This window comes from Drosophila arizonae, chromosome 2, assembly GCF_054131065.1.
Source record: "Drosophila arizonae isolate 15081-1271.41 chromosome 2, UAZ_ARI_1.0, whole genome shotgun sequence".
In the NCBI taxonomy this organism is placed as follows: Eukaryota; Metazoa; Arthropoda; class Insecta; order Diptera; family Drosophilidae; genus Drosophila; species Drosophila arizonae.
The window spans coordinates 6,378,903-6,402,321 of NC_142922.1; the positions used below are offsets into that span (position 1 = coordinate 6,378,903).

A 23,419-nucleotide genomic window follows, 5' to 3' on the forward strand; every position below is an offset into this window, starting at 1 on the left:
AGTCATTCAAATGATTCATCAAATGAATCACAGATCAATATTCAAAAATCAACTCTAAAGTTTTTTAAGTGCACTTGCAAAAATCAATATCTCTGAATGAATTCGAACTCTTTTGAACCCGGAACGAGTGTTACTTGTTTGTCTGAGAGCAAAGTTTTTGAAACAGACTTAACGAAAAAAAAAATAATAACTTAGGTGAAAAAGATGAAGAGGGCATCTTGAGCAGCGGTTGAGTAAATTAAATTAAAATTGATCATATTTTAGGACAAAATATATTTTTAAATTTATAAATAAAAGTGTTCTGAAGATGATTAACCAAGCTGGAATTAACCACTTGAAAGGTATTTGTAAAAGGGAATTTCTTAAATATGAATTACATAGGAATATCTAAAAAACTTGAAGTGATAGAGCTCTTCTGTTTTTAGATTCCCATACCATCACTTAATCAAAAATATACCCTTAAATTGTATGCCTATTCAGTTCACTAACATCTAACGTATCCCAAATATCATGAAGAGGTTCTATTGTGAATTAACCTAAATATAATAATGGCAATATTAAGAAATGCGCATCAATATCAGTGTTACGGAAAAAGAATGAAACTTTAGATAAGTGCTGCAAGTGAATGTCCTTAAACTTGACTTAACCTAACTATGCGACCTATATAATAAACGACCCCGAGATTCAACCTACCTAGTTTTTGCATGGCAACTGCCCAAGCAAAGGAGACTCAGCTCAGAGTTTAAAGAAAAATAAAACATATACTATAATTTAAATGTCTAACTAGTCAAATACTAAAAAATGAAATGGAAACGCTTAAAACTTTATTCATTAAATATATAAATATACATATACCTAAATATATATGTTATATATTTAATCGATTCATCAACTCAATGCTAAATCAAACATCATTGTCATTGTTTTTAGCAACTGAATGTTTAGTAAGAATAACTAATTTGTGTAAGTGTCTACTAATCCCAAATCGAACTATCTACAAACATATATGTACTATATAGTTTGTATATGTATATTTAATTTGATGACGTTCTATGAGTGTAGCTAGCTAACCAAGAAAATAACCTTAAAAGTGTTTAGCAACTATTTTTGGCATAATTCAAATTAAACATAACAAACGTAAATTTATGTATTTTTTAACTAAATATATTGCATTCGCATTTAGTTGAAACTAAATTAAATCAAAATGTACCTAGTAAATGTAAATTATGATAATAATTTTTCCAACATAAGCTATTTAAATTACGATTAAATGTATAAAAAAAAAAATAGAAGACAAGTAATGAATATTCGAGGAAAGTTCATTCATTTCATAGCTCTGCTAGATTACATAAATTCTATTATTTATCATTTTAACCGAAAGGAGAAGAGGAAGCCCTACTATTAAAGTACTTAACAGCAGCAAACGTGGTTAGTGATTTGAATTGTTTATAAGTAATCGCCATAATACGAGATCCCAAATCACATGGATAATACCTAATAACATACTCTAATTAACTATACTTGAATATTTGTTTAATCGTCTAACACATAAATATGCATATGCATCCATGCATAATTCATTAATGCTAAATAACTACTCAAGTCGAGTCGAGTCAAATGGAGTCGAACCGATTCTCTCTTAATATTTGTGGTAAATCTTTTAATTAACATAAGCATATGGAATTTAATGCATGACAACAAAAAACCAAAAAACACAAAAAATACCAAAATATCAATCTACTTTTAAAACAAACAAAAGATAATGTTTCCTTAAGTTATATGAACTCGTTAGAGCTTAAAATAAAAAATAAAAAATCGTGTCTATACGTTAATCTAGATTGATGTCACATTGTTTGCCAAAACAAAAAGAAATTCCATACCAAAATCAACTAGTTTTTAGTTCTCAATTATAAATTATGTTAATCCATAAACATGATAAAAAGTGAAAATAATAACTCAAAACTGGGCAAAATATAACAATTTTAATAAAAGTAACAATTTAATAATAAACATATGTATGAGAGAGTATTTAATTTTCAGACATTCGGATGCGAATTTAAAGAACAGACTATTGAAATATGGTCTTTGAAAAAGTAAGTTCAAACAGCTCTATCAACAGAATAAGAAGATCTATAACAAGCATAGCTCGCAAAAAAACTGTTAACCCTTTTATTCTTTACGCTCATAGTTATATTCGTTTCTGTTTTCGGTTGAGCGCCTTGCTTCGACCTGTTCGATTAAAGCTCTTTTAAAGAACGTAGTTTATGATGAATACGGCTGATTCTCAGATAAAATCACTTATTTCGAGACATCGAGAAAAGGTCAACAGCAGTTCAAGCTGAACTTATAGTCATAGTGTGTCCCAGAGCGGGAATGCTCTTCTATAAAATACACCTTACTTACGACCCCTCTAATTGTAAATTGATTATTACCTCTCTGACATTGAAAACCCTCTAGAGATGAAGATCGCTTCGTATATCTAACTTAGATTATTTAAATAAAAAGCCTAACTGTCATTGCTAGTCAACTTACCCAGACCACAGAAGAACCTAGACTTATTTTATAGAAATATTTTCTATTTAAAACATTATAGAGTAATTCGAATCTAGGATCTTTCCCAAAAGTACCCCAACCGATTATGGAAGTCACATTTTGTTAAATAGATGTTTATTTATTTATGAATTTTCTCCGAGTGTATAATTTCATGTATTGAATTCGGCATTTATGCATTTGAGTGAGAATATCTATAAATTATGCACGAGACTGTGTTTGAGTGGGTGTACTTATCATAACGTTTTTCAGAAAATGTTTCTATTTTTTTTATTATTATTTAATTGCGGTTGTTGAGCATCCATGTTTCAGAATATATTTATATTGCTTCATGTGCTGTTTTTCATTTTTCTTTTTTGTTTCGACTTATAGCAAATTTCAATTTGGGATCAATCATATGAAACATGTTTATATTAACTTCTTTCTTGCATGATCTTCACTTGGTTATACGAATGTGTAATGAATATATATGCATTTCATATGCCAGCATTAGAATTAGAATTGTTTATTGAAATATATTTTGATAGTTTGATTAATGCATTAACTTGTATGTATTTTGATGTAATGATTTTGATTCTTAATGATTTATGATCCGTAAATCGGAATCATATGAAGGTTTTATGACACTCACGTTTATTATATATTAAGTTTGTTCTTGAATGTTTAATTAAATTTCTATATATATTTGCTGTTCTTTTTTTTTTTTTAATATATATATATATGTGTATATATAGATGATTCGCTACATTTCCAACTTTTTTATTTTTGTTTGTTGAATTTGTTAAACATGTTTATTATTTGTGAAATGGTTTACTTAGACTACATTTTAAAATTTAACTCCTTTTGCACGAACATTTTTACTTCACTAAATCAAAAATTGGATTAACTACTATAAAATGTAAATAAATCTTTACCTTTTGATGTGTAAATTTAAATATATATATTTATTTATTTGTATTTGTTTACGTTACTTGTAAAGTAATATAAATGTATTATAATTTTGTCATTGGATTGGTTGTAGATTTGATTAACTTGAACGTTGCGAAGGGTACAAAGTATGACGCTCATTACCATTAACTAACAACAAAATTCATTTAACAACAATAAAAATACAAAATTCGTTTTCGCTTTTTGCTTTTATGAGAAATGAAAAATACATGGTACAAAAAATATATACATATGTATGTGTAAATATATATGTATTGGATGTATGTATGGGATCTCGAGGTTTAATATAAATATAAATTCATTACGTACTTGCATTAATGGTTGTTTAGGTTACATAGTAATTGTACTTGAATAAATTAAATAATAAATAATTTATATATATGTCGATTCGAAAAATATTTAGTTCGTCATAAGTATGTTTGAGAAGTGTGACAGTTTTATTTCGAATGTATTCAACAAATGGCAGGGTATTTTACAGAGAGCTGTTAGCTAACAGCATGTTTAATAACAGTGCTAGAACGAAAGCAGCGCTTTGAATGGCAGCTAATGTTATGTAGTCAACAGGGCGCTGTTACTTAACACTCGATGTTAAAACAAATTTTGTTTTGGTAAATACATAACTTATTTGGCATTTAATTTCGCGAAGCTCAACGAATTTCCTCTAATATTTAACTATTCATTTTAGCACATGATTTCACAAAAAAGAAATGATAAGAATTTTTTGGGTTTGGATCTTTGGATGGCAACACCGAATCAGAACTTAATGTGGGCATTTACATAAACGTTTTCACTTTTGGAATGCTCCTTCGCTAGATTCTTCCTAAATTGTGCGTACACTAATTGGCATACGATTCAAAAGTGTGTATTTTCTAACAAAATCTATGATTGCATTTAAACTTCCATCTTTTTGGCAAATCAATTTATACTTTTGTGCTTAAATAGCTAATGTACGATTTGTATATAGTATGCTTGTGTCGTACTACATTTATTTTTGTTTCTAAACATTATGCTTTCTTTAAATTGAAACTTTTTGCCTTATGCGGTTAGATTTATCCTAATATTAAGGAATTTACTGCTGTTGTGTATTGATTTACGTTAAGTTTTCTATTTTGTTTGCTAGTGTAAAATGAGATTTGTTTTCCGTTTGTTTTCAATATAGAAATATTTTAGAAAAATTGTTGCGTATCAAGTTCATATAAAGTTCATTCAATTTCCTTGACTCTCTGTCATCTTCAAATCGTCCACAATTGCTCAGTTTGTTGCTTATTAAAGTACTACAAAAGTGTTTGTTTTAAAGTATTTGCATGGACTGACAGCCTCTAAAAACCTAGCCAGCTACAGCCTTTGCTTACAGCTATTGCAAAGTGCCAACAGTTTGCTGTTTGCTGTTCGCTATTTGCTGTCAGTGCTAAATGCATTTCTGTCGCACCAATTGTTGTTGTTTTTAGTAACGCCTATGCTTCAGCAGTTCACATTTGGTTTGTTAGTACTTCTCATCGTCTGTTATTTCCCTATGGGAATTCTGTAATTCTCAGGCCTTGTAGTGCTGATTCCTCACCGCACAGCACAGGCTCAGGGCGAAGGTCAACGAGAGCAGCTCCAGCAGAATGACAGCCGCAGTAACAGCAAAGATTGTGACCCAATTTTCATAGATAATTTCAATCAGCTTATCAACGCAGCCCTGTAAAGAGAGAAGTACATAAACAGTTAGAATTTATCTATAATTCTTCGGTTATTTTTCCAGACATAGAATTCAAATGTTTATTGTTTGTTTATTATGCGATTGCCGCCATAGGAGAAGTTTCTCCTCAAGCAGTTTCAATGCGTGCGGAATATCAATAATAATTAACGGGTTTTGAGTGTCTTTGTGTCACGCATAGAATTTTTATTAACTCAAGCGTGGAAAAACAATCAATTAACTTAAAGGATTATTAATTTTTATGATCAAACGATTGACGGTGCTTAGAAATACCAGATAGTCGTCAAAGGTCAAAGAAGTTATGAAACGTTGGCAACTCAAAATAGAATCCATATAAGAAACAATTGCTTATAAAAGCAGTTTCAATATGAGTTCATATTTATAATAACTAAAATATCATTTCGTATAAGTCAACTGAGTTTCTTTTACAAACGATCAATCTTCTAAAACTAAATTCTCAATCTTACCTGCTGATAAATATACGTGTTTAATGGGCCGCCAAATTTCAAGTTGCGCCACTTATCACACTCGTTGTCCTTGATATCCTCTTTGCAACATGATTCTGGTATATTGTAGAGCACATTCATGGAGGATACGGCAATATCGACGATATTCGTGCGATCCACATTATTGAAACGACTCGTGGCCCAGTCGCCAGGCCCATCGGCTCCGCAGCATTTCAACTATAAAGAGATTTTTTGTTCGTAAATCACTTCAGCTTCAAATGATAATACTTACATTCTTTTGTAGCGTATCGAAGGTGACGGTGCGTGAGCTCATGCTGGACTGTCCGTACTCCTCCTGCACAGATGACTTGACCGCCGCACGAACCATGTCATCCAGTTTGTTTCTGTTGTGGAACGCCCAGGCACCGGCTGCTATTTGTGCGACCATCACAATGAGTATCACACAGAAGAACTGCAAGGAAACCGTTTATTAATTAATGAGCGTAAGTCAACAAACTGCAGTCAAAATCATTTAACGAATTGCGGGTTTCATGCGCCTCGTGGGCGAACCAATCCAGACAGCGTGGGCCAAGTGCGTGTGGGTCGAGTGATACTTTGCATTTTGTAATTGGATTGTGCAGCTGAGCAACACTTACCGAAACAAGCAGACATTGCGACTCGCGGCAGACACCCAAACAGCCAAAGAATGCGCCCAGAGTAATAAGTATGCCAATGGCCAGGAAGACATAGAGTGCTATATGATAGTGATTATACGATTGTGTCATCGATAGCATGAACGTGGGATCCGTTAGCATCCATAGTGAGGTGAGCACAATGGTCAAGCCGATTAGCTGGAAAAGTATTTAAAAAAATGAATGTAAGTCTTTAAAAATGAATATCTTAAATAGGTCAGGCATTCATTTGTTCGTATTTAGTGAAGTAACATCATATGTTCTTTACTCAATCTCATCAATCGTAACGCTAACAGCGAAACGCTTCAATGACGCAATGTTTATGTGTGTGTGTTTGTGACACGCCCCACTAGAGAGGGCGGCAATTAAAGCGGGCAGCCAGAGTCGTGCCAAGAATGCGAACGTATTCCCCGGAACATTGTCTATCCGCCGATGGGCATTATGAAACATGGTTCGTTCGTAACTCATGATTTCCGCAGTCGGGCCGGGCAGACTTTAGAAATGTTTCCAGCATTTCATGTCGTTATATTCTTGTGTTTATTTGTTTTAATGTGTTTACGTTTTCACGAAATCAAGAGCCAGATTTTATTTTCTTTTTGCTTCGCCGTTGTTTTTGCCAAGACATTGAACCAATCGACAATGTGAATGCGAATTCATAGCCTTATCTTGGGGCTGGGGGATTATCAGGCGCGGGACGAGAAATATGCCAGTTTATATTGGCATCTGTCTACACATATTAATTTTATACTATACAATACTCAAAGCAGATTATATTCTTAATGAGCATCAACAATTATATGTAAATTAATTTATACAGTTTTCACTCACTTATCGCAATTAGCATTATACGAGACGTTCAGTAAATTTTTAACACTCAACAGCCGAGACTACATACTATAGCTATATATTATAATATGTAATACAGTAAATCACTTACTTTTTGATATCAAACAAAATATCAGTAAGCATTTAACATCAATCAATGTTGCATTTCTATGGAAATTGAAGTTTATATCAAGTATATGGTATTATAAAATAATTCCAAGCATGCATGCCGCCGATATATAAACATTTCAGTACTTACTACTACAATACTAATCTCATTTACTTAATGTGGAATTGTAGCAAGTGTTTTATTAAAATGTGCTGTGATATGCCGATTTAATCACACAGCTTGCCTTTGTATAATAGTAATAGTGATTAATAATAATGTAATAAATTGTTAATAGTATTTGAATAGCAAATTTTGTCTTTTTAATATAGTATATAAAATTATTCTCTATTGACATTGACCCACTTCTTTGCGCAAGTTACAATTGAGATGTTGCAATTAGTCTACTAATACTTGTGATACTGAATCGTGACCACAAATACCGCAACAAAAAATAAACTAAATAAAATGCACCAATTAGCCGATCAAAGTTTATTTGCTTGAAGTTGCTTTAAACAGCAATCAACTTTAATTAAAAGATTTAATTTTAGAACTTAAAAGTTGAATTTTTTTTTTATATCAAGCCCTGATGCAAATTTCAACAACAAAATGTACCAAATTTGTACATAAAAGCAAAATACAAATCCTAAAAATAGCCTAAGCTTTAAATGCGGGTGGTCTTTCACTTCAGCACACTGGCGAATAGAAATAAATGAGAGTAAGTGAGAAAGAGAGTGAGATAGAGGTATGCGCGAAGTCATAAGAAAAGCGGAATCGTTGAAAAAAAGGTCAAAGCAAAGTGCATTTTGATGCCCGTTTGTATGAATGAATCGGAATACAGCAACAAAACGCATAGCGTTAAAATACAAATGTTGCGAATGGCAGAAAATTGGTAACATGTGTGTTATTTAAGTACATGGTGCATATAAAACAGACAAATTGTCGCGTGCAGATGAAATGTAGGCCAAATGTTTAATAAAAGTTCCAGCTCCTTGCATGACCTACATCACTGTGGACGTAGTAAATCAACAAGAAAGCAGAATCGTAAAAGAAAAATGTCCTCGGCACATTTTCCTTATGCAACTTTGATCGTTTAATTTTTATTTGTCGTTCATGATGCAAACGTATGTATATAGTATGAATAATTGTGTGAAAAATAGCACAGTGAATTATGAACAAAATGAAGGGGGGAAGGAGGAGAGCAGATCATATAAATTAATTGGTCGGCATGCGAGAGACGTCAGCAATGTCCACCAGCCAAGTCGGCAGGCAGGCAGGCAGAGCGCTTCTAACTGAATGACGGCATCTGTGGCGGTTGGTCGATCCGTCCGATCTGTCTGCTCGTCGGATACTATCAATGGAACGTCAGAGCATCAGCGTCAGCTAAAGTCGTGCCGCTTGATCACGAAGCCCCGCAGCGGCGATGCTGATGAAAATGGAAATGTTATGGAAAACTATGTCACAGTGTTGCAAATATTCACGAGCAAACTGCAACTGACTGAAAATATTGAATACGTCTTCCTTTTTAACTATCTGATTGTGTCATTATATTTAATCATCGTATCAATCATAATTAAAAATAGTTAAAGCATTTTAGACAACAAAATGTAAGGCAAACAAATATTATAAATAAACGCTAATACAACAAACATATACAAATTTATATTTATTTCTTCACGAGAACAAACACTCGTATTTCATATAATAAAAATTTGTATTTAAAAAAAGGAAATAGTCATACTTAAACATTAAAGAACAAAGCGTATTTTCAAATGACCGTATGCATATACATATATCTCGCAGTTCATAAATAATTTGCACCACTGTGACCAACAACAAGAATCTCCCACCTCCTCCCCCAACAAGAGGAAAAAATCAACATCCACATAGAATGAAAGCTGAATGTTGTTTTTGGTTTGTTCGAAAATAGATTTGACTAATAAATACTATAGGGAAAAATCGAAAAAGCAACAAGAAAATAACAACCAAAAATTTTTTTTGAAACAAAATTGGAAAATACAATTTTACTCAAGAAAGACAAACAACATAAAGCAAATAAGAATTTAAACGATGAATCAATGTGGAGATAGTAAATTGCGTAAAACTAAAAAGAAATACACTTTTACACACACACACATACACGCAATTCGTTGAACCCTTTCAGTGAGAAGCAACTGTAAAAATAAGAGAGCGTGGGCTTGTGGGGAGTGGCGCACCCAAAAGGCGCCAAATGTGGGTCCTGCCCCTACACATATGTGTCTGTGTGTCTGTATATGTGTGTGCAAGTAAATAGATACATACACACGGGCGTTAAAGCAATGAATGAGCCGTTGCTTCACTTTTGCTGTAGATAAGAAATTGAAAAGAACGAAGGTGTAGCAAGAAGCAACGCTCAAAACTAACAACAACAAGGCACGCATACTCGTATAAAAATAAAAAACCAACAGGAAAAGGCCAACAAGAAAACAAGACAAACGGCATATCTCAATGTGTGGGAGCAGCACAAATGAGAGGGGGAAAAGAAGAGCGCGATGCTTTCGCTGCTTGTCTGCCTGCCTATTTGTGCTCCGCGTGTGTATGTGTGAGTGGGCGTCGTATACTCTCCCACCCACAACGGAACTTCTATTGTTTATTGGAGTAGGGAGTGAGCAGCAGCAGCAGCAGTTGAGAGCGTGCGCGCGAGCACAGGCTAAGGCATAGGGAACGCGCACACATACACTTATAAACGCGCCATCTATATCTCTATTCATGTGTTCCAGTTGCTGTGGGTATTAGTGAGCTGTCTGATTCTGTGTTGTTACTGTTACGGTTGTTGTTGTCTGCTTGCATACCTACCCAAAATAAGATGTTTATAAGGACCATCAAGTATTTAACACACGAACAGCAGCCGTTTAGACCCATTTTATGGTCTTTAATTAGCTTTTTCGCACAGTTTTCGTTTAGTAAGACGGCTTTGTCAACACCTTGGGCTTCCTGCCGCTTTAAACTCAAGCTGCTTTGCTTTAGCCTCTTGCAGCCTTTAATGCACTTTTCTTATTCGTTGCAGTTGCACACTTTTAAAATTAATTAGTTTATCGTTTGTTTCGTTAATTAATTTAAAAAACACTTTTTACTTAAATCGCTATTATTCGTTTTATTTCCGTTAAACGCGTTGCATTTAACAATAATTTAAATTTTATTTGTACATCGAAGCATCAGCGGCGCTCTCTCAATCACGTCTGATTCAGTGTGGCCGCGTATCAAATGGCCTTTAATCAACTTATCGCTTGAATACTAAAATTCTAATCGATTACAAACCAAATTAAACGTTGTGCAACACTGATTTAAATATAACTTATTATTGAAAAATACAAATAAAATATGATTTTATACTAAACATGATACTTGTAAATTCAATGCAACTCATTGACTCATTTTAAATTAAAAGTAAAATATATCGATGTATATAAACAAACGATTGCCAACATTTATATCGATATGCAAATATCGTCAAAGAACTGCAAACATTTATGGCTTCGCGGTGTTGGGCCACACTTGTAGTTCGTTGTTTTTCCATCAGAAAAAACAGTAAAGGAGTGCAAAGAAAAATAATAAAATAATGCATTATTAGTAATAAACTATTGAGTAACCAGTGAAAAGTGCATTAGCTGCAACTAATTCACAAAAAAATTAAAATGTGTGAACTAAGCATGTAGCAGCTGTGGCTTTTCACTAAACGAAAAGAAAATCGGTACAAAAGGAAAACAAAATACACAGCCAAACACGAATGTAAATGTGAATCGCAGGGCAAAGTAAGCACTGGCAATCCCCCAAGCAGGCGCTACACACACAACCGCCCCCACTAGTCCAATTGTGCCCCACTAATACTGTAAAAAACTTCGAGGTGCAATGAAATTGAAACAGGCTGCTGCTTGCGTCTAAGTTTCAAGTAATTAAAGACCAGCCCCCCTGCCACACCTCTGCCCCTGTCCTTGCTTAACACACACATAGCCAAACAGTGAGTGAGTGAATTTGTGAGTGTTTGTATACTTGTAATTTTGTTACGCAGTGGAGCGGTGCGGCAGCCGTTCAAGTGGAGTCTAAACATTTTGTATACAAGAAAAAAATAAAAGCTTTGCCTACGCTTTAAGGTTTATTGTTGTTGTTACGGTATTTGATGTTGTGTACATAAAATTTCACAAGTGTTGCATTTGAATCCAGTTGCGGGCCGCCGAGTGTTGTTATTGTTTAGTGTGTGCGTATGGGTGCGCGCATGCATGTGTGTGTGTTGCTTGGCAAACTTACGATTGAAGCAAAGCAAAAAGCTGAACAGCAAAATTCAGCAATTTGCATACAACTTACACACACATACATATGTGAAAATACTCAAATACATACATACATAGAAATCTGCATTTGCACATGTATACAGCCCTCATAAAACATTGTAAGCTTAATTTGAACAAAATTTGTTGTTTTCATATACAAATATATTAATTTTGTGTAAATAAATGATATATCCCAAAGATAAAAAAAGATTGTTCCTAATCGTATGGCCTAGACTGTGAAGACTATGTAGATATTTGGCTAGGTTTGATCGTCATTTCTCACAGACAAGCTTCACTTTCACCTTCCGTATAAGTAGTTTGCTTAGAGTAGCGGCCAGAGCTGACCAAAAACTTTGTACTTTAAGTTAATATTAAGCACATGTTACATTAGAAAGTGAACTTGTATATATCTTTATTTGATGTACATATGTACGTAAATGGTAATAGTTTCTCAATTCGCCTTAATTAATTAAGACTGTATTATTCGTCTGGGCTGTCGTCGCATAATATAATTCCAATTAGCCCCTTTCTGTCCCATCAGAAGATGGCATCTAATTGTCTGATAATCTGCCTGTCCCGTTCCCTTGCGCGCTTCAACAATTTCAACAAGCGTGCAACGTGTGGGAACTGTTAAATAGTTGCATTGAAAAGGGGGGCACACACACATTCCGATATTTCAATCATTTGCATGCTCCCCCACACACAGACACACACACACGCACACACACACAGAACAGAGACAACATGTTACACTTTGCATTTCGAACAAAGCATATTATTTAGTCCGCGCAACGGCAACCCGTTTCAACCATAACAACAACAACAACAAATGACAACTAGCTAGGAAGTTGTTGGCAACTGTTTCGCTTTTGTCTTGTGCTTCATTTCTCTATTAACGAATCACTCTATTATCATTAACAGCGGGCTGCTGCCAACATTAACAGTAACATTGCATTAACATAGCACGAGTGCAACGACCAACTGAAGAACATCCTCCGTTGCTCGACTATGTTATACCCTGTTTACAACTATTTTTTAGGATATATCCTTTCATCGATCGAGCCTGACTCTGAGTCTGTAAATTTCTTTCCTGTTTCTCAAATGGCTTGAAATAGATCTGTTGTTTTCTAACCATATTCTATTCAATAATTTAAATTTGAGATTAATAAAAATATATGTAATTTATATGTATTTCTACATTAATACTTTTTATTGCTTTTTATTTATTTTTTTTTTTTTTTATTTCATTCTTAATAGAATGAAACTATTGCTAAAAGTATTATAAACTAAAATATGATTATAAAACTCATACTATACATTGAGATATGTATAACTTATGATCTTAATAACAATGATGGGTATTTCAAGAAAAGCTCGAGAATCGTGTGTAAATTTACCATAGAATATGCTACAATAATAACATTTGACTACAACCACAACAGCGACGACAACAACAACGACAACGTAAAGTGGGCAAAGCATAGCAGAAACTGGGTAATACTTTTATAATTTATTCCAGCGACTTTTGATGGCCTTCTTCTTTGTGCTTAGGCCCGTTTTTATTTTCACACACCAGCAACAGTTGCTGGTTAGCTCTGTTCCGCTTTTGTGGTAGGGTGTAAGAAGTTAGCCCGCATGAAAGTTAACCTTTCCGCTGTTGTTTCGACTTTTAAGGTTTTCTGAGCGCTAAACGAGTACTCAGCGAAAATCTTATACTTTATCATTGTTTGTTTCTTAATTGAGAATGTGTATGTGTGTGTGTCGTGTGTGAAGCAAGTTTCGTGCGAGTGCAGCTGTTTAAAGTTACTTAAACAAAAAAAAAAAAAAACAAAAAACAAAAAAAAAAGAAAAAACAAATAGACTAATGTCAACAAGGATTTACACATACACACACGCACTAATAGCGAGCAGTGTTTACTAAAGCAGCAAGTCTTCTACAGACACGCACCGCAAACATATCTCAATTTTAATAGGCCAAATCGAATTTCAGTTTCATTGCAGCCAGCGGCCCGCAGAGACAACGTAGCAGCAGAAGCAGCAAAAGCAGCAGCAGCAGCAACGGCACCGGCAGAGGTTACAGATAACCAGTGGCAGCTGCGCGCGCTGATAACAATCCATAGTGAAGACTGATACTGCACCCAAACCTGATTCCGATTTCGACTCCAACACCGATTCAGCGAACGCATAGTCTCCTGCATAGCGGCAGCGGCAGCGGCCATCTTTCCGCTTATCATTGACCGAGCATGTCGCACGGCAGCGCCGGCGCGCAAACTGGTGGTGGCGGCGTTGGTGGCGGCAGTGTCGGCGGCGGTGCAGCAGCAGCGGCCGCAGCAGCAGCAGCTGGCTCTGAGTATCGTGAACTACATTGGACAGTGTCGAGCGTGATGGACTCGTCGCGTGTGTCCACCTGCCTAATATCGATGCTGCTAATTGTCTACGGCAGCTTTCGCAGCCTCAACATTGAGCAGGAGGCACGGGAGCGCGAGGCGAAGAAACGCAATGAGTCTATGACGAATCTGCTAACAGGCGAGCAGGTCGAGAAGGAGCCAAGTAAGCATTAGCTTAATACACACATTATTCAACCAATCCGTCATATTTATTTACGGAACCAGTGATTCATAGACGTTTTCTCCAATTATGTTTATTTGCTTTCAACTCGAAAATAAATAACTCATTAACTCCAAATGTTTTGTCCATAATGTAAACAACTTTTATAAGCACCCGCAAATATTTCGATTCAGGCTTAGACTTATGCGTATCATTTGCTATCATTACTAATTGACTTGCAATATCAAAAATTAATAGACTCGAATTTTGATGTAGCGGACAAGTTCGCCACGCTCGATACAATGCATGCACTGTGCCTGCCTTTGGGTGCTTCCATATCGCTGCTCATTATGTTCTTCTTCTTTGATTCGATGCAGTTGCTGTTCGCCGTCTGCACAGCCAGTAAGTAGAGCATAGTATGCATAATCTGTTTAACTGCTCGCATTAACTATTTATTCACAGTTATTGCCACTGTGGCGCTGGCTTTCCTGCTGTTGCCCATGTGCCAATACATTATACGGCCCTGCACGGATGGCAAACGCTTCTCCTTTGGGATCTGTGGACGTTTTACGGCAGCGGAGCTATTCAGCTTCACTCTCTCAGTCTCGATTGTGTGCGTTTGGGTGCTAACCGGGCATTGGCTGTTAATGGATGGTACGACAAATGAAGCTACGCAATACGTCACTTTCTTTATATCGTTACTTTTTATGCATCCAATGGATCCATTTTAGCCATGGGCATGGGTCTCTGTGTTGCCTTCATTGCGTTCGTGCGGCTGCCAAGCTTGAAGGTGTCGACGCTGCTGTTAACTGGCCTACTGATATACGACGTGTTTTGGGTGTTTCTGTCATCGTACATATTCAGCACAAACGTGATGGTCAAGGTGGCCACGCGACCCGCCGAGAATCCCGTTGGCATTGTGGCGCGCAAATTGAATTTGGGCGGCATTGTGCGGGATACACCGAAACTAAATTTGCCGGGCAAACTGGTTTTCCCCAGCATACACAATACAGGACACTTCTCGATGCTCGGCCTAGGCGATGTTGTTATGCCCGGACTACTGCTATGCTTTGTGCTACGATATGATGCCTATAAAAAATCACAGGGCTTCACATCGGATCCAACGCTGTCGCCGCCAAAGGGTGTTGGTTCTAAGTTGACATACTTTCATTGTTCCTTACTGGGGTAAGTGGAGCGAATGGATTGCTTATTGTTTATGGTCTTTCAATTCGGTACTATCTTATTTATAGCTATTTCCTGGGTCTGCTAACGGCTACGGTTAGCTCGGAGGTGTTCAAGGCCGCACAACCTGCCTTACTTTATTTAGTGCCCTTCACGTTATTACCATTGCTACTAATGGCTTATTTAAAGGTAAATGAAGTCCTCTCTTAACTTAACAAATAAATCTATTATTATATTGACTCCTTAGGGTGATTTACGACGGATGTGGAGTGAACCGTTTATTGCGCATCAACCATCAAAACAATTGGAAGTCTGAATGTATTCTATCTTTAAACAGAATTAAAAACAAAACGAAAGAAAGGGAAGAATGAGAAAAACACAATACACATACTATGAATTCTCTCTTAATAAAATACGTATTCTTTAATTATACGTATCAAATTTTTTTAAGTTAGGTAATTCTAATTTAGTGAAGTAACAGCAAAACCGAATAATAAATCTATGTAGTTTTAATACAAATGACAACGATTTCTAAAAGCCCCAAAAATGTGCATGTATGATTTAATGTAAAATGTCATTTTGTTACACAAAGCTAATTTTGAAACAGTTTTATGCTAAAAGTTGTATTGATATTGATGCAAATGAAAGATTCCGATGCGCTTCTATCTCATACAGAATTAAGCAGAATTATTATTTACATACTAACCTGCATATACTGTAGTATTAGTGTTATTTTTATTTTGTATTTACCAACCGTTGAGATTGAATTTTTTTGCTTGGTTTAAAATACATTTTAAATATTTGCATACACATAATAATAGAGAAAGCAAATTTATGAAATTTTCAATTCGAATCAACTATCAAACCGTATGACATTTTCTGTAAATACTTAATTTTAATATCCACAATCACAAATAATAGTTAGTAAGTGCGCCCGCATTTGAAAATCATTATTCGTTTAACCTTCCTCAGACACATTAGTATATAAATTTCCATGGCCTTCTTTCAAATTTTCACACGTACATTTGATGAATATGATGTTTTGCCAAAATTCATGTGTTCGTTTTAAATAATAAATATTTAAAAGAAAAGAAAGAAAAAGAAATATGTTGCACTTTGTGTGTTTCACAAATTAAGTTTCAACAAATTTTAATTATTTATAACGATCAAAAGATAAAAACAAACAATATTACATAACTATAAATATATGCATAGTAGTTACACATTAATTTTAAGTAAATGCAATTTCGAGACATATAGAAACAATAAAAATGTGAGATTTGAACATAAACCTAAAAAATGATCTTTTTATCTTTTTTCGTCGTCTACAAATTTTTTATTTTGGTAAGGTATTTTTATTTTTGTAGTAATAATTTTTCCAATTTCTGTTATAATAGAGTGGTCATTTTTTATTCAAATTAACTCATAAAAAAAGTCAAAAGGGCGGTTAAACATACTAATTATCGAATACTCGAGTAATCGAATTTTCCGATAATAAGGACGTCATGGTGGTTGGCCGATAGATAAATAAATAACGATTAGCGATACGGTTAGTGTTTGTACGATTAACGATTATATTGCGTTGTGTTTTTCTTCTGGAAAATAAAATAATAGCAGAAAAGAAAAGTGAAGAATAATAATAAAAAAGTGAAAGCCCTAATTTAACAGTGCGTTACGCTGTCGTAAGCAACTAAATAAGTAAGTAACAAGTAAGTGTAATTCGAATAAATGAACAAATTTAACGCCGAGAAGTAATGTGTAGGTGTAATACACACATACGCATGTTTAGCTAAGAGCGATTTGCATTCCAACAAACGAGCAGGGAAAATTATAAAAGACATTAAAATGGCCTTGACTCAGAATACACTGACTCCACCTTATCATCAAATTTGCAAAACAAAATCAAAACAGCAGCCATATCACACACCGACACTACATACATTCATAGATATGCGGTGTGTATATGTGTAGATACGTTAATACGCCTACGCTTTACGTAAAGTAGCATTTACAATAAATATAGTACGTAAGAGTACTACGTAACAACACGCAAAATGAGCAACGTAAACGCAAATTGAGCGCCGTCGCTCATTCCAGGAGCTTGTTCATTTGCCCAGCGGGGAACCCGGTTAAATGACCAATGGTATTTAATGGATATTACGTTAAATTTAAAAAATATTCAAATCATTTTTAATGAATGATTAATTGAAATATTATTTGACTAAATTGTTCTAAATGTGTGTAATTTTAGGTAGAAATTCAACATCACAGACGCCAGCTGAGTAACTCTTGCATCAAACTGAATATAAACGGGCATAGTGAGTCGGAGTTGCGCCGCCACCCACACAGACAGCAACAGTCCTTTGTGCACATGGGTGGGAACAGCGCAGCTGTCAACGCAAGCGCTTTTAGCGCGGGCGGCTACATTGGGCCTACCACAAGCTTGGGTGCTGCGGGCGGCAGTGATTTGATACCGGCTCCAATGGGAACTGGATATGCGTTGGGGAATAACACATCCTACACAAATGACGGCACAAGCTTGGAGGAGTTTTGCGATCGTCACGCGCGTGTTGCAGCTAGCGACTTTGCAAAAGCATGTATTAACTACATCAATAGCAATTTGCCGCCGGATGTGGCCCGTGGAATATCACACCGCAATTTTTCTATCAAGTTTGTGGAATATTTCACGGTGCACTACGCTACTGAGTTCTCCAAGCGACCCAACAACCTAAAAACAGAAATCGACTCCCCATTTGATAACAGCGGCGGCGGTGGCGGCAGTTTCGACACGGAGGAGCACGAGAAGTCACGCCAGTTTCCCAAATCGCTGCTGCGTCGCTTCTCTTTCAAGGGTCTGCGAAAGGGCAAGGTGAGCGAGAGATGCGCACCAGACAGATTAATCAATGTTTAACTTCAGAAACTTTTATTTTTGCAGGCTTTCTTTCACAAGAATTCAGACGATGTAGACGGCCTTGGCAGCAGCAAGCAGAGCAACAAAACAAAATTGGCTAAAATAGTTGTGGAGTGTCGTAAAGAGGGAATCGTTAACAATTTGACAGCCGAGAGCTTAGACCAGACGACGGGCACACAAAAGTGGGAGAGATGTCGACTGGCACTCGTCAAAGCCGTGGGCGGTTATATGCTTGAATTCTATACTCCGCCCAGATCCACAAAGCCTCAAAGTGGTGTTTTTTGTTTTCTGATTTCGGAGGCACGTGAAACTACCACGCTGGAGATGCCGGATCGATTGAACACATTTGTGCTGAAAGCCGACAACAACATGGAATACGTAATCGAAGCAGAGAGCGCCGAGGACATGCGCAGCTGGTTGGCCACAATACGCTATTGCATGCGAACGCCGCCAACGCAGCAACCTATACTGGATTCAGAAGTCATTGCGGCAGCTATGCAAACATCGCCGGTGACCACAAACCCAAATCCAACAACAAGCGCTGCTAGTGGTGCCTTGGGAGGCATACAAAATCCTCAATATCAGCAGCAAGGAGGTCCTCTGCTGGGTGGCTCCAATGGCAATTTGGTAAATTCGCAATCAGCTGATAGCGCTTTGGCCGTTGCGTCCGTCGGGAACAGTAACGCAAATGCGGCTTCCGCCAATGATTTGAATGCCATTTCCCAGACCAGCAATGAGCTGAGCAGCACGCCGCCTGAAATACCCTCGCGGCCGACACGTGGTGACCGGGGTGAACAACGTTTGTCTGCCTCCAGCAATTTCGATGGCAACGAACTGGTCGAAACAGAAAACGATATAAATGTGGCGGACTTAACGGCGGAAATGCGACTGTTTCCATGGTTCCACGGCACGTTGCCACGCGCCGAAGCAGCTCGCATGGTGCTACAGTCGGAGGCAGCGGGTCATGGCTTCTTTTTGGTACGCCAAAGCGAAACGCGACGCGGCGAATTCGTGCTGACATTCAATTTTCAAGGACGTGCCAAGCATCTGCGGCTGACAATCTCCGAAAAGGGACAGTGCCGAGTTCAGCATCTGTGGTTCCCCACCATTCAAGAGATGCTGGAACACTTCCGGCACAATCCCATACCACTCGAGTCGGGCGGCACATCGGATGTGACGCTCACCGATTGGGTGCACCACACGAGCCGGCTAAATGATAACGCTCCCATAACAACAATGCCAGCGACTGCGCATGACCCGGGCACCGATGCGAACACTGGAGCGAGCAACGTTGCCAGCAGCTCTGGCAATAGCAATGGACACCCATCGCCGAGACATGTGAGATAGCCAAAATTTTGGAGTCAATTCAGTGTCAGTGATGGTTTTTATTTTCCTTTATTTGATTTTGCAAGTTTTTTCATTTCATAAACATCAATCCATAGACAAGATAGCCTCACAACGTAGTTTTATAGAGCATCAGGAAGAGGTATATTTGCCGTAGGCAGTGTTTTACAGCTTAGGTATAAAAAATAAAAAAAAATAAAAATGTTTTCAAAAATATTCTTGTTAAAAGATATTGAACTGGAAGCTCGTTTATATACCTAAATATTTTTTTATGCTAAACGATCTCAAATGACGTGGCACAATCGATTTGGAGAACGTCTTTATCATTAGTATGAAAAATTTGAAATTTAGAACCATATTTAACAAACTTTCAATTTATATTATTGATTTTTTTTTTTTTTTTTTTGTATATTATTGGGTGTTTCATTTTGGAACACTTTTTTTTTTTTAATCGTACTCATTGTGTGTAGTTTGTAAATTTCGCATGTCTTGTGTCCAAGCCGTTTCCATATACTGAAAGCATTTAAATTGCAAACTGAAATCTAATCCATTCAATCAATTACAGTGCAACGAAGTGATCACCATGAATCTAAGTGTTCGCCTAAAGACAAACGAAATCGAACTGCCACAGGAGCCAACACACGTCTTTTTTCCGGAGCAAGTCTACTTCCATTTGGATCCCACATCGCTGACCGCGCACAATTCGCCGCCAGTTGGTCAAGGATTCCTCGATCAGCCGCATCTGCGTGCATCCAATGCTTCACTGCAGGCACCGCATCAGGGCGTTGGTGCAACGCGACATGCGGGTGATGCAGTCGCCAGTGGTAGCAGTGGTGCTGTGCCTGGCAGCGGCAGCAGCAGCGGTGCAACATCAGGAGCCGAATGCACCGGACGCGCTATTGATAATCAGTACAGCTACACTTAAGCGATTGTCGCCAGTGGATGAAATTTGAGCTTTTTGCGGGGAATTTATTTTTGTGCCATTGCGTAGCTGCTGCAGCGAATTAATTTTTGTATTTCTTTTGTTCGTTTCTTTCATTTGTATCATTTTTTTGTGTTTGAAAACGAATTTGTATCTGTGTAAGACGTCATTATCTTGTTTCTATTAGTTTTAGAGCCTCTTGGAAGACATGAAGTAACTGAATATTACAATTATGATTGTATACATTAATTAGCTAAATATGTGTGTTCATTTTAAGTAATTATGTAAGTGTTGTATGTAAAACAAAAACAAAAAACATAAGAGAAAATGTAAAATTTATAACACCAAAGGTGTAACTCTTGCGAATCCTAAAACTTCCTGCTTTACAAAAAAATACATACATATATACATTATATATATATGAGAAAATATATCTATATATACTACACTTATAAAAATTAAACCCAATATATATTTAAATTATATTAAAGCTGATAAACTACAATAAATGAAGTTATATGAATGTATATGCTGCAGAAAGATCTTTGGATAAACTTTACTTCACTGTCAACTGTTAATGTTAACAAACCGATTTTGATACGGTTAATGTTGCCAGCGATAATAATGCTTTTGAAAGCATTGAAAGCCTGTGTCTCATATCTAAAGAACAAGTTCCACACACAGTTCATTCGTCTCTAAGCAACCAATTCGATAAATGAGTGATAGAACAATCTAAAACAAAGTATCGAGCAATTATATATTTTAATGTACCATAAGACAAGAGCTCATTAAACTTATGTAAATTTATATTAAATCAAATTCACACAACACAGTATAATAGACAAAAATAGTGATTTTTTGTGTTTTAAACTGAGCTAAATTAACGGACAACTGTTAATCAGCTGTTATTACAGCCATAAACATGTTACGCTTTTTCTCTGTTAAATGTGACACTTGAGTGTGACCAACAGTCAGTTTGGAGCTGAATGAAAACGAAAACAACGTTGGAAAAAATTAAGAAAAGCCGGCAATGGATCTCGAATTGGATGTTATAGATTCTTTAGATGCGCTTGGCTATAAAAATGTTGAGCAAAAGAGTCTAAGTCAATACTTAGACAGTGGCATAGGCAATCCAGAATTGCGTGAATTGATTTACTGGCTTGCCAATCAATTACATGTGCTGAGGAAGACCGACGAGCATTTAGCCTCCAGCAGCAAGGACCATAACGAGTTTGTTTTCGAACTGTCTCTACTGCTCACTGAGCTAGGATGTCCCTACCGGCAGTTCGTCGCAGTGCCCATGTCGGAACGTTTCCAGACACGAGAATCCCTTCTGCACCTTCTCGATTATCTTACATCAGAGCTCATGGCCACAAAGATGTCGCTGAAGCTGCAGCCTGTCGAGCCGCCCAGTAAGAAATCAAAGACTGAATCCCATCTGCAGGACGCTGTGATGCAATTGACAACTGACCTCCAGCTGGGCGAGTTGCCGAAAAACATCAATGCCAAAGTGCTATTCGAGCGAATGATGCCTAAGCTGGTACAACGGCTGAAGCAAATAAGCTCGGCGGTGATTAGTGAGCCCTTGATGAGTACTAGCAAGCCATTGACCGATGCTCAGTGGCGTGTTCTGGAGACCATGCACAGAGATCTGGACGCCGAGTATAATCTGCGCCGTCAAATGATGTTAACCCGTTTGGAAGCGACTGTTCAAAGCTTTCAATGGTCGGAGAGCATGAAAAATCGTCAAAACGAGATTGGCGAACGCTTTCAACATAAGCTTAAGGAAATCGAAAAGCTACAATATGGCGGGGATGACACCAACATTGTGGCGCTGCTGGCAGCGCGCTCGGATTTGGCGATCATTGAAAAGACAAGTTCAGTGAATGTGCGCAAGAATACGGCATCTAAGATAGAGAAGCATGTGATTGGTAGTGTGCCTGATCGTGGTGGACGCGCCAATGAGCATGCTCCACCGCCGCCAGAGATGCCATCCTGGCAACAGCAACGTGCCGGTGGACAAGGAGGCGGTCGTGGTGGTGGAGGCGGTGGCGGTGGTGGCGGTAATTTTCGTGGTGGACGCGGTGGTGGTGGTGGTGGCCGTGGCGGCGGACGAGGTGGTGGACCCCAAAACTGGAAGCCACAATATCAGGAACAACAGCCGCAACAGCAGCGCGACCAGTTTATCAATAATAGCGGACGTGTGCAAGGCTCTGGCTGGAATCCTCAAGGTGGAGGACGCGGTGGTGGCGGTGGGGCTTACCATAATGGCGGACGCGGTGGTGGCGGCGGCGGCGGTTACAATCAGCGCTACCAGGGCGACTATCAACGTGGAGGTTTCCGTTGACCAATCTGGCCGAAAGCAATAACTCAACGCAGCCTTATAATAGTTACCAATATTGATATTTATTTATGATTTCATATGTTAGAAACTTCCATAGCTTTTACTCACCCCTCCCCGCTTGTCTATCACCTAATTGAACACCTAAACGAATCCAATTGTTAATTGTTAATGGGGAGCAACGAAATAACTAAACAATTGTGTCATCTAGATAAAAAATATATAATATCGTTCAATTTTGTCAAGCCAACATTTTCGCTTTCAATACGATTAATGTCGATCTAATTGTGGAAATGTGTTTTTATCCCTAGCCCAAATTATACTCCCATTATACAGAGACGTCAATAACTGGGACAAATGGGGGTTCTACGACGTTGCAAATATTTTGAAAATCCATTTTTAATTTGTCAAGCTACAATCATTTTTCTTCAGATTGGGGTTAATTAGAATTGCAAAGATTGGCGCGGCGATTGCTAGCTACGCCCCTGGACGGACAGACAGACAGGTAGCCAAGCATCACACACGCGACACTCAATTGCCATTGAGTGGTCATCATCCATACGACTGATATAGCCAACTGTACGCAGTAGAAGCAATTA

General features: G+C 37.2%; 4 protein-coding genes and 1 long non-coding RNA gene across 15 annotated transcripts; 3 read left to right on the forward strand and 2 right to left on the reverse strand.

Annotated features, from left to right (window-relative positions):
* Positions 1–3,667: 3,667 nt before the first annotated feature.
* Positions 3,668–10,510, reverse strand: Tsp96F (Tetraspanin 96F). 6 transcript variants are annotated; one of them, XM_089474084.1, is made up of 6 exons: positions 7,633–7,883; positions 7,273–7,328; positions 6,300–6,494; positions 5,936–6,115; positions 5,665–5,880; positions 3,668–5,179 (listed from the first exon to the last, which is right to left on the reverse strand). In XM_089474084.1, the coding sequence occupies exons 3-6, from the start codon at positions 6,456–6,458 to the stop codon at positions 5,030–5,032; spliced, it is 705 nt and encodes a 234-aa protein (XP_089330210.1). In that variant the 5' UTR covers positions 6,459–6,494; positions 7,273–7,328; positions 7,633–7,883; the 3' UTR covers positions 3,668–5,029. The 6 variants fall into 6 exon arrangements, with proteins under 6 accessions (XP_089330210.1, XP_089330196.1, XP_017872305.1 ...); XM_089474070.1 differs by lacking the exon at positions 7,633–7,883 and adding an exon at positions 7,420–7,600; XM_018016816.2 differs by lacking the exons at positions 7,273–7,328; positions 7,633–7,883 and adding an exon at positions 10,102–10,510.
* A 253-nt stretch (positions 10,511–10,763) lies between these two features.
* On the forward strand, positions 10,764–15,821 carry SppL (signal peptide peptidase-like protein). 3 transcript variants are annotated; one of them, XM_018016789.2, is made up of 7 exons: positions 10,764–11,057; positions 13,564–14,123; positions 14,379–14,522; positions 14,583–14,774; positions 14,852–15,305; positions 15,371–15,491; positions 15,550–15,821. In XM_018016789.2, the coding sequence occupies exons 2-7, from the start codon at positions 13,817–13,819 to the stop codon at positions 15,616–15,618; spliced, it is 1,287 nt and encodes a 428-aa protein (XP_017872278.1). In that variant the 5' UTR covers positions 10,764–11,057; positions 13,564–13,816; the 3' UTR covers positions 15,619–15,821. The 3 variants fall into 3 exon arrangements, with proteins under 3 accessions (XP_017872278.1, XP_017872294.1, XP_089330117.1); XM_018016805.2 differs by having other exon boundaries at positions 14,397–14,522; XM_089473991.1 differs by lacking the exon at positions 10,764–11,057 and adding an exon at positions 11,075–11,194.
* Positions 15,822–16,832: 1,011 nt separating this feature from the next.
* Positions 16,833–21,006, forward strand: Lnk (SH2B adapter-like protein Lnk). Of its 4 annotated transcripts, none has more exons than XM_089473844.1 (4): positions 16,833–17,000; positions 17,554–18,171; positions 18,220–19,551; positions 20,123–21,006. In XM_089473844.1, exons 2-4 carry the CDS (start codon positions 17,674–17,676, stop codon positions 20,480–20,482), a joined length of 2,190 nt encoding a protein of 729 aa, XP_089329970.1. In that variant the 5' UTR covers positions 16,833–17,000; positions 17,554–17,673; the 3' UTR covers positions 20,483–21,006. The 4 variants fall into 4 exon arrangements, with proteins under 4 accessions (XP_089329970.1, XP_089329974.1, XP_089329977.1 ...); XM_089473848.1 differs by having other exon boundaries at positions 18,238–19,551; XM_089473851.1 differs by having other exon boundaries at positions 18,220–19,584; positions 20,123–20,264.
* On the reverse strand, positions 19,579–20,123 carry LOC149270243 (uncharacterized). Its single transcript, XR_016271036.1, has 2 exons — positions 19,815–20,123; positions 19,579–19,728 (listed from the first exon to the last, which is right to left on the reverse strand). It is a non-coding gene; the product is annotated as an uncharacterized LOC149270243 (long non-coding RNA).
* Positions 21,007–21,411: 405 nt separating the features above from the next.
* On the forward strand, positions 21,412–23,070 carry LOC108619937 (protein FAM98A). The gene has a single exon (XM_018016779.2). The coding sequence runs from the start codon at positions 21,510–21,512 to the stop codon at positions 22,824–22,826; it is 1,317 nt and encodes a 438-aa protein (XP_017872268.1). The 5' UTR covers positions 21,412–21,509; the 3' UTR covers positions 22,827–23,070.
* Positions 23,071–23,419: the final 349 nt, after the last annotated feature.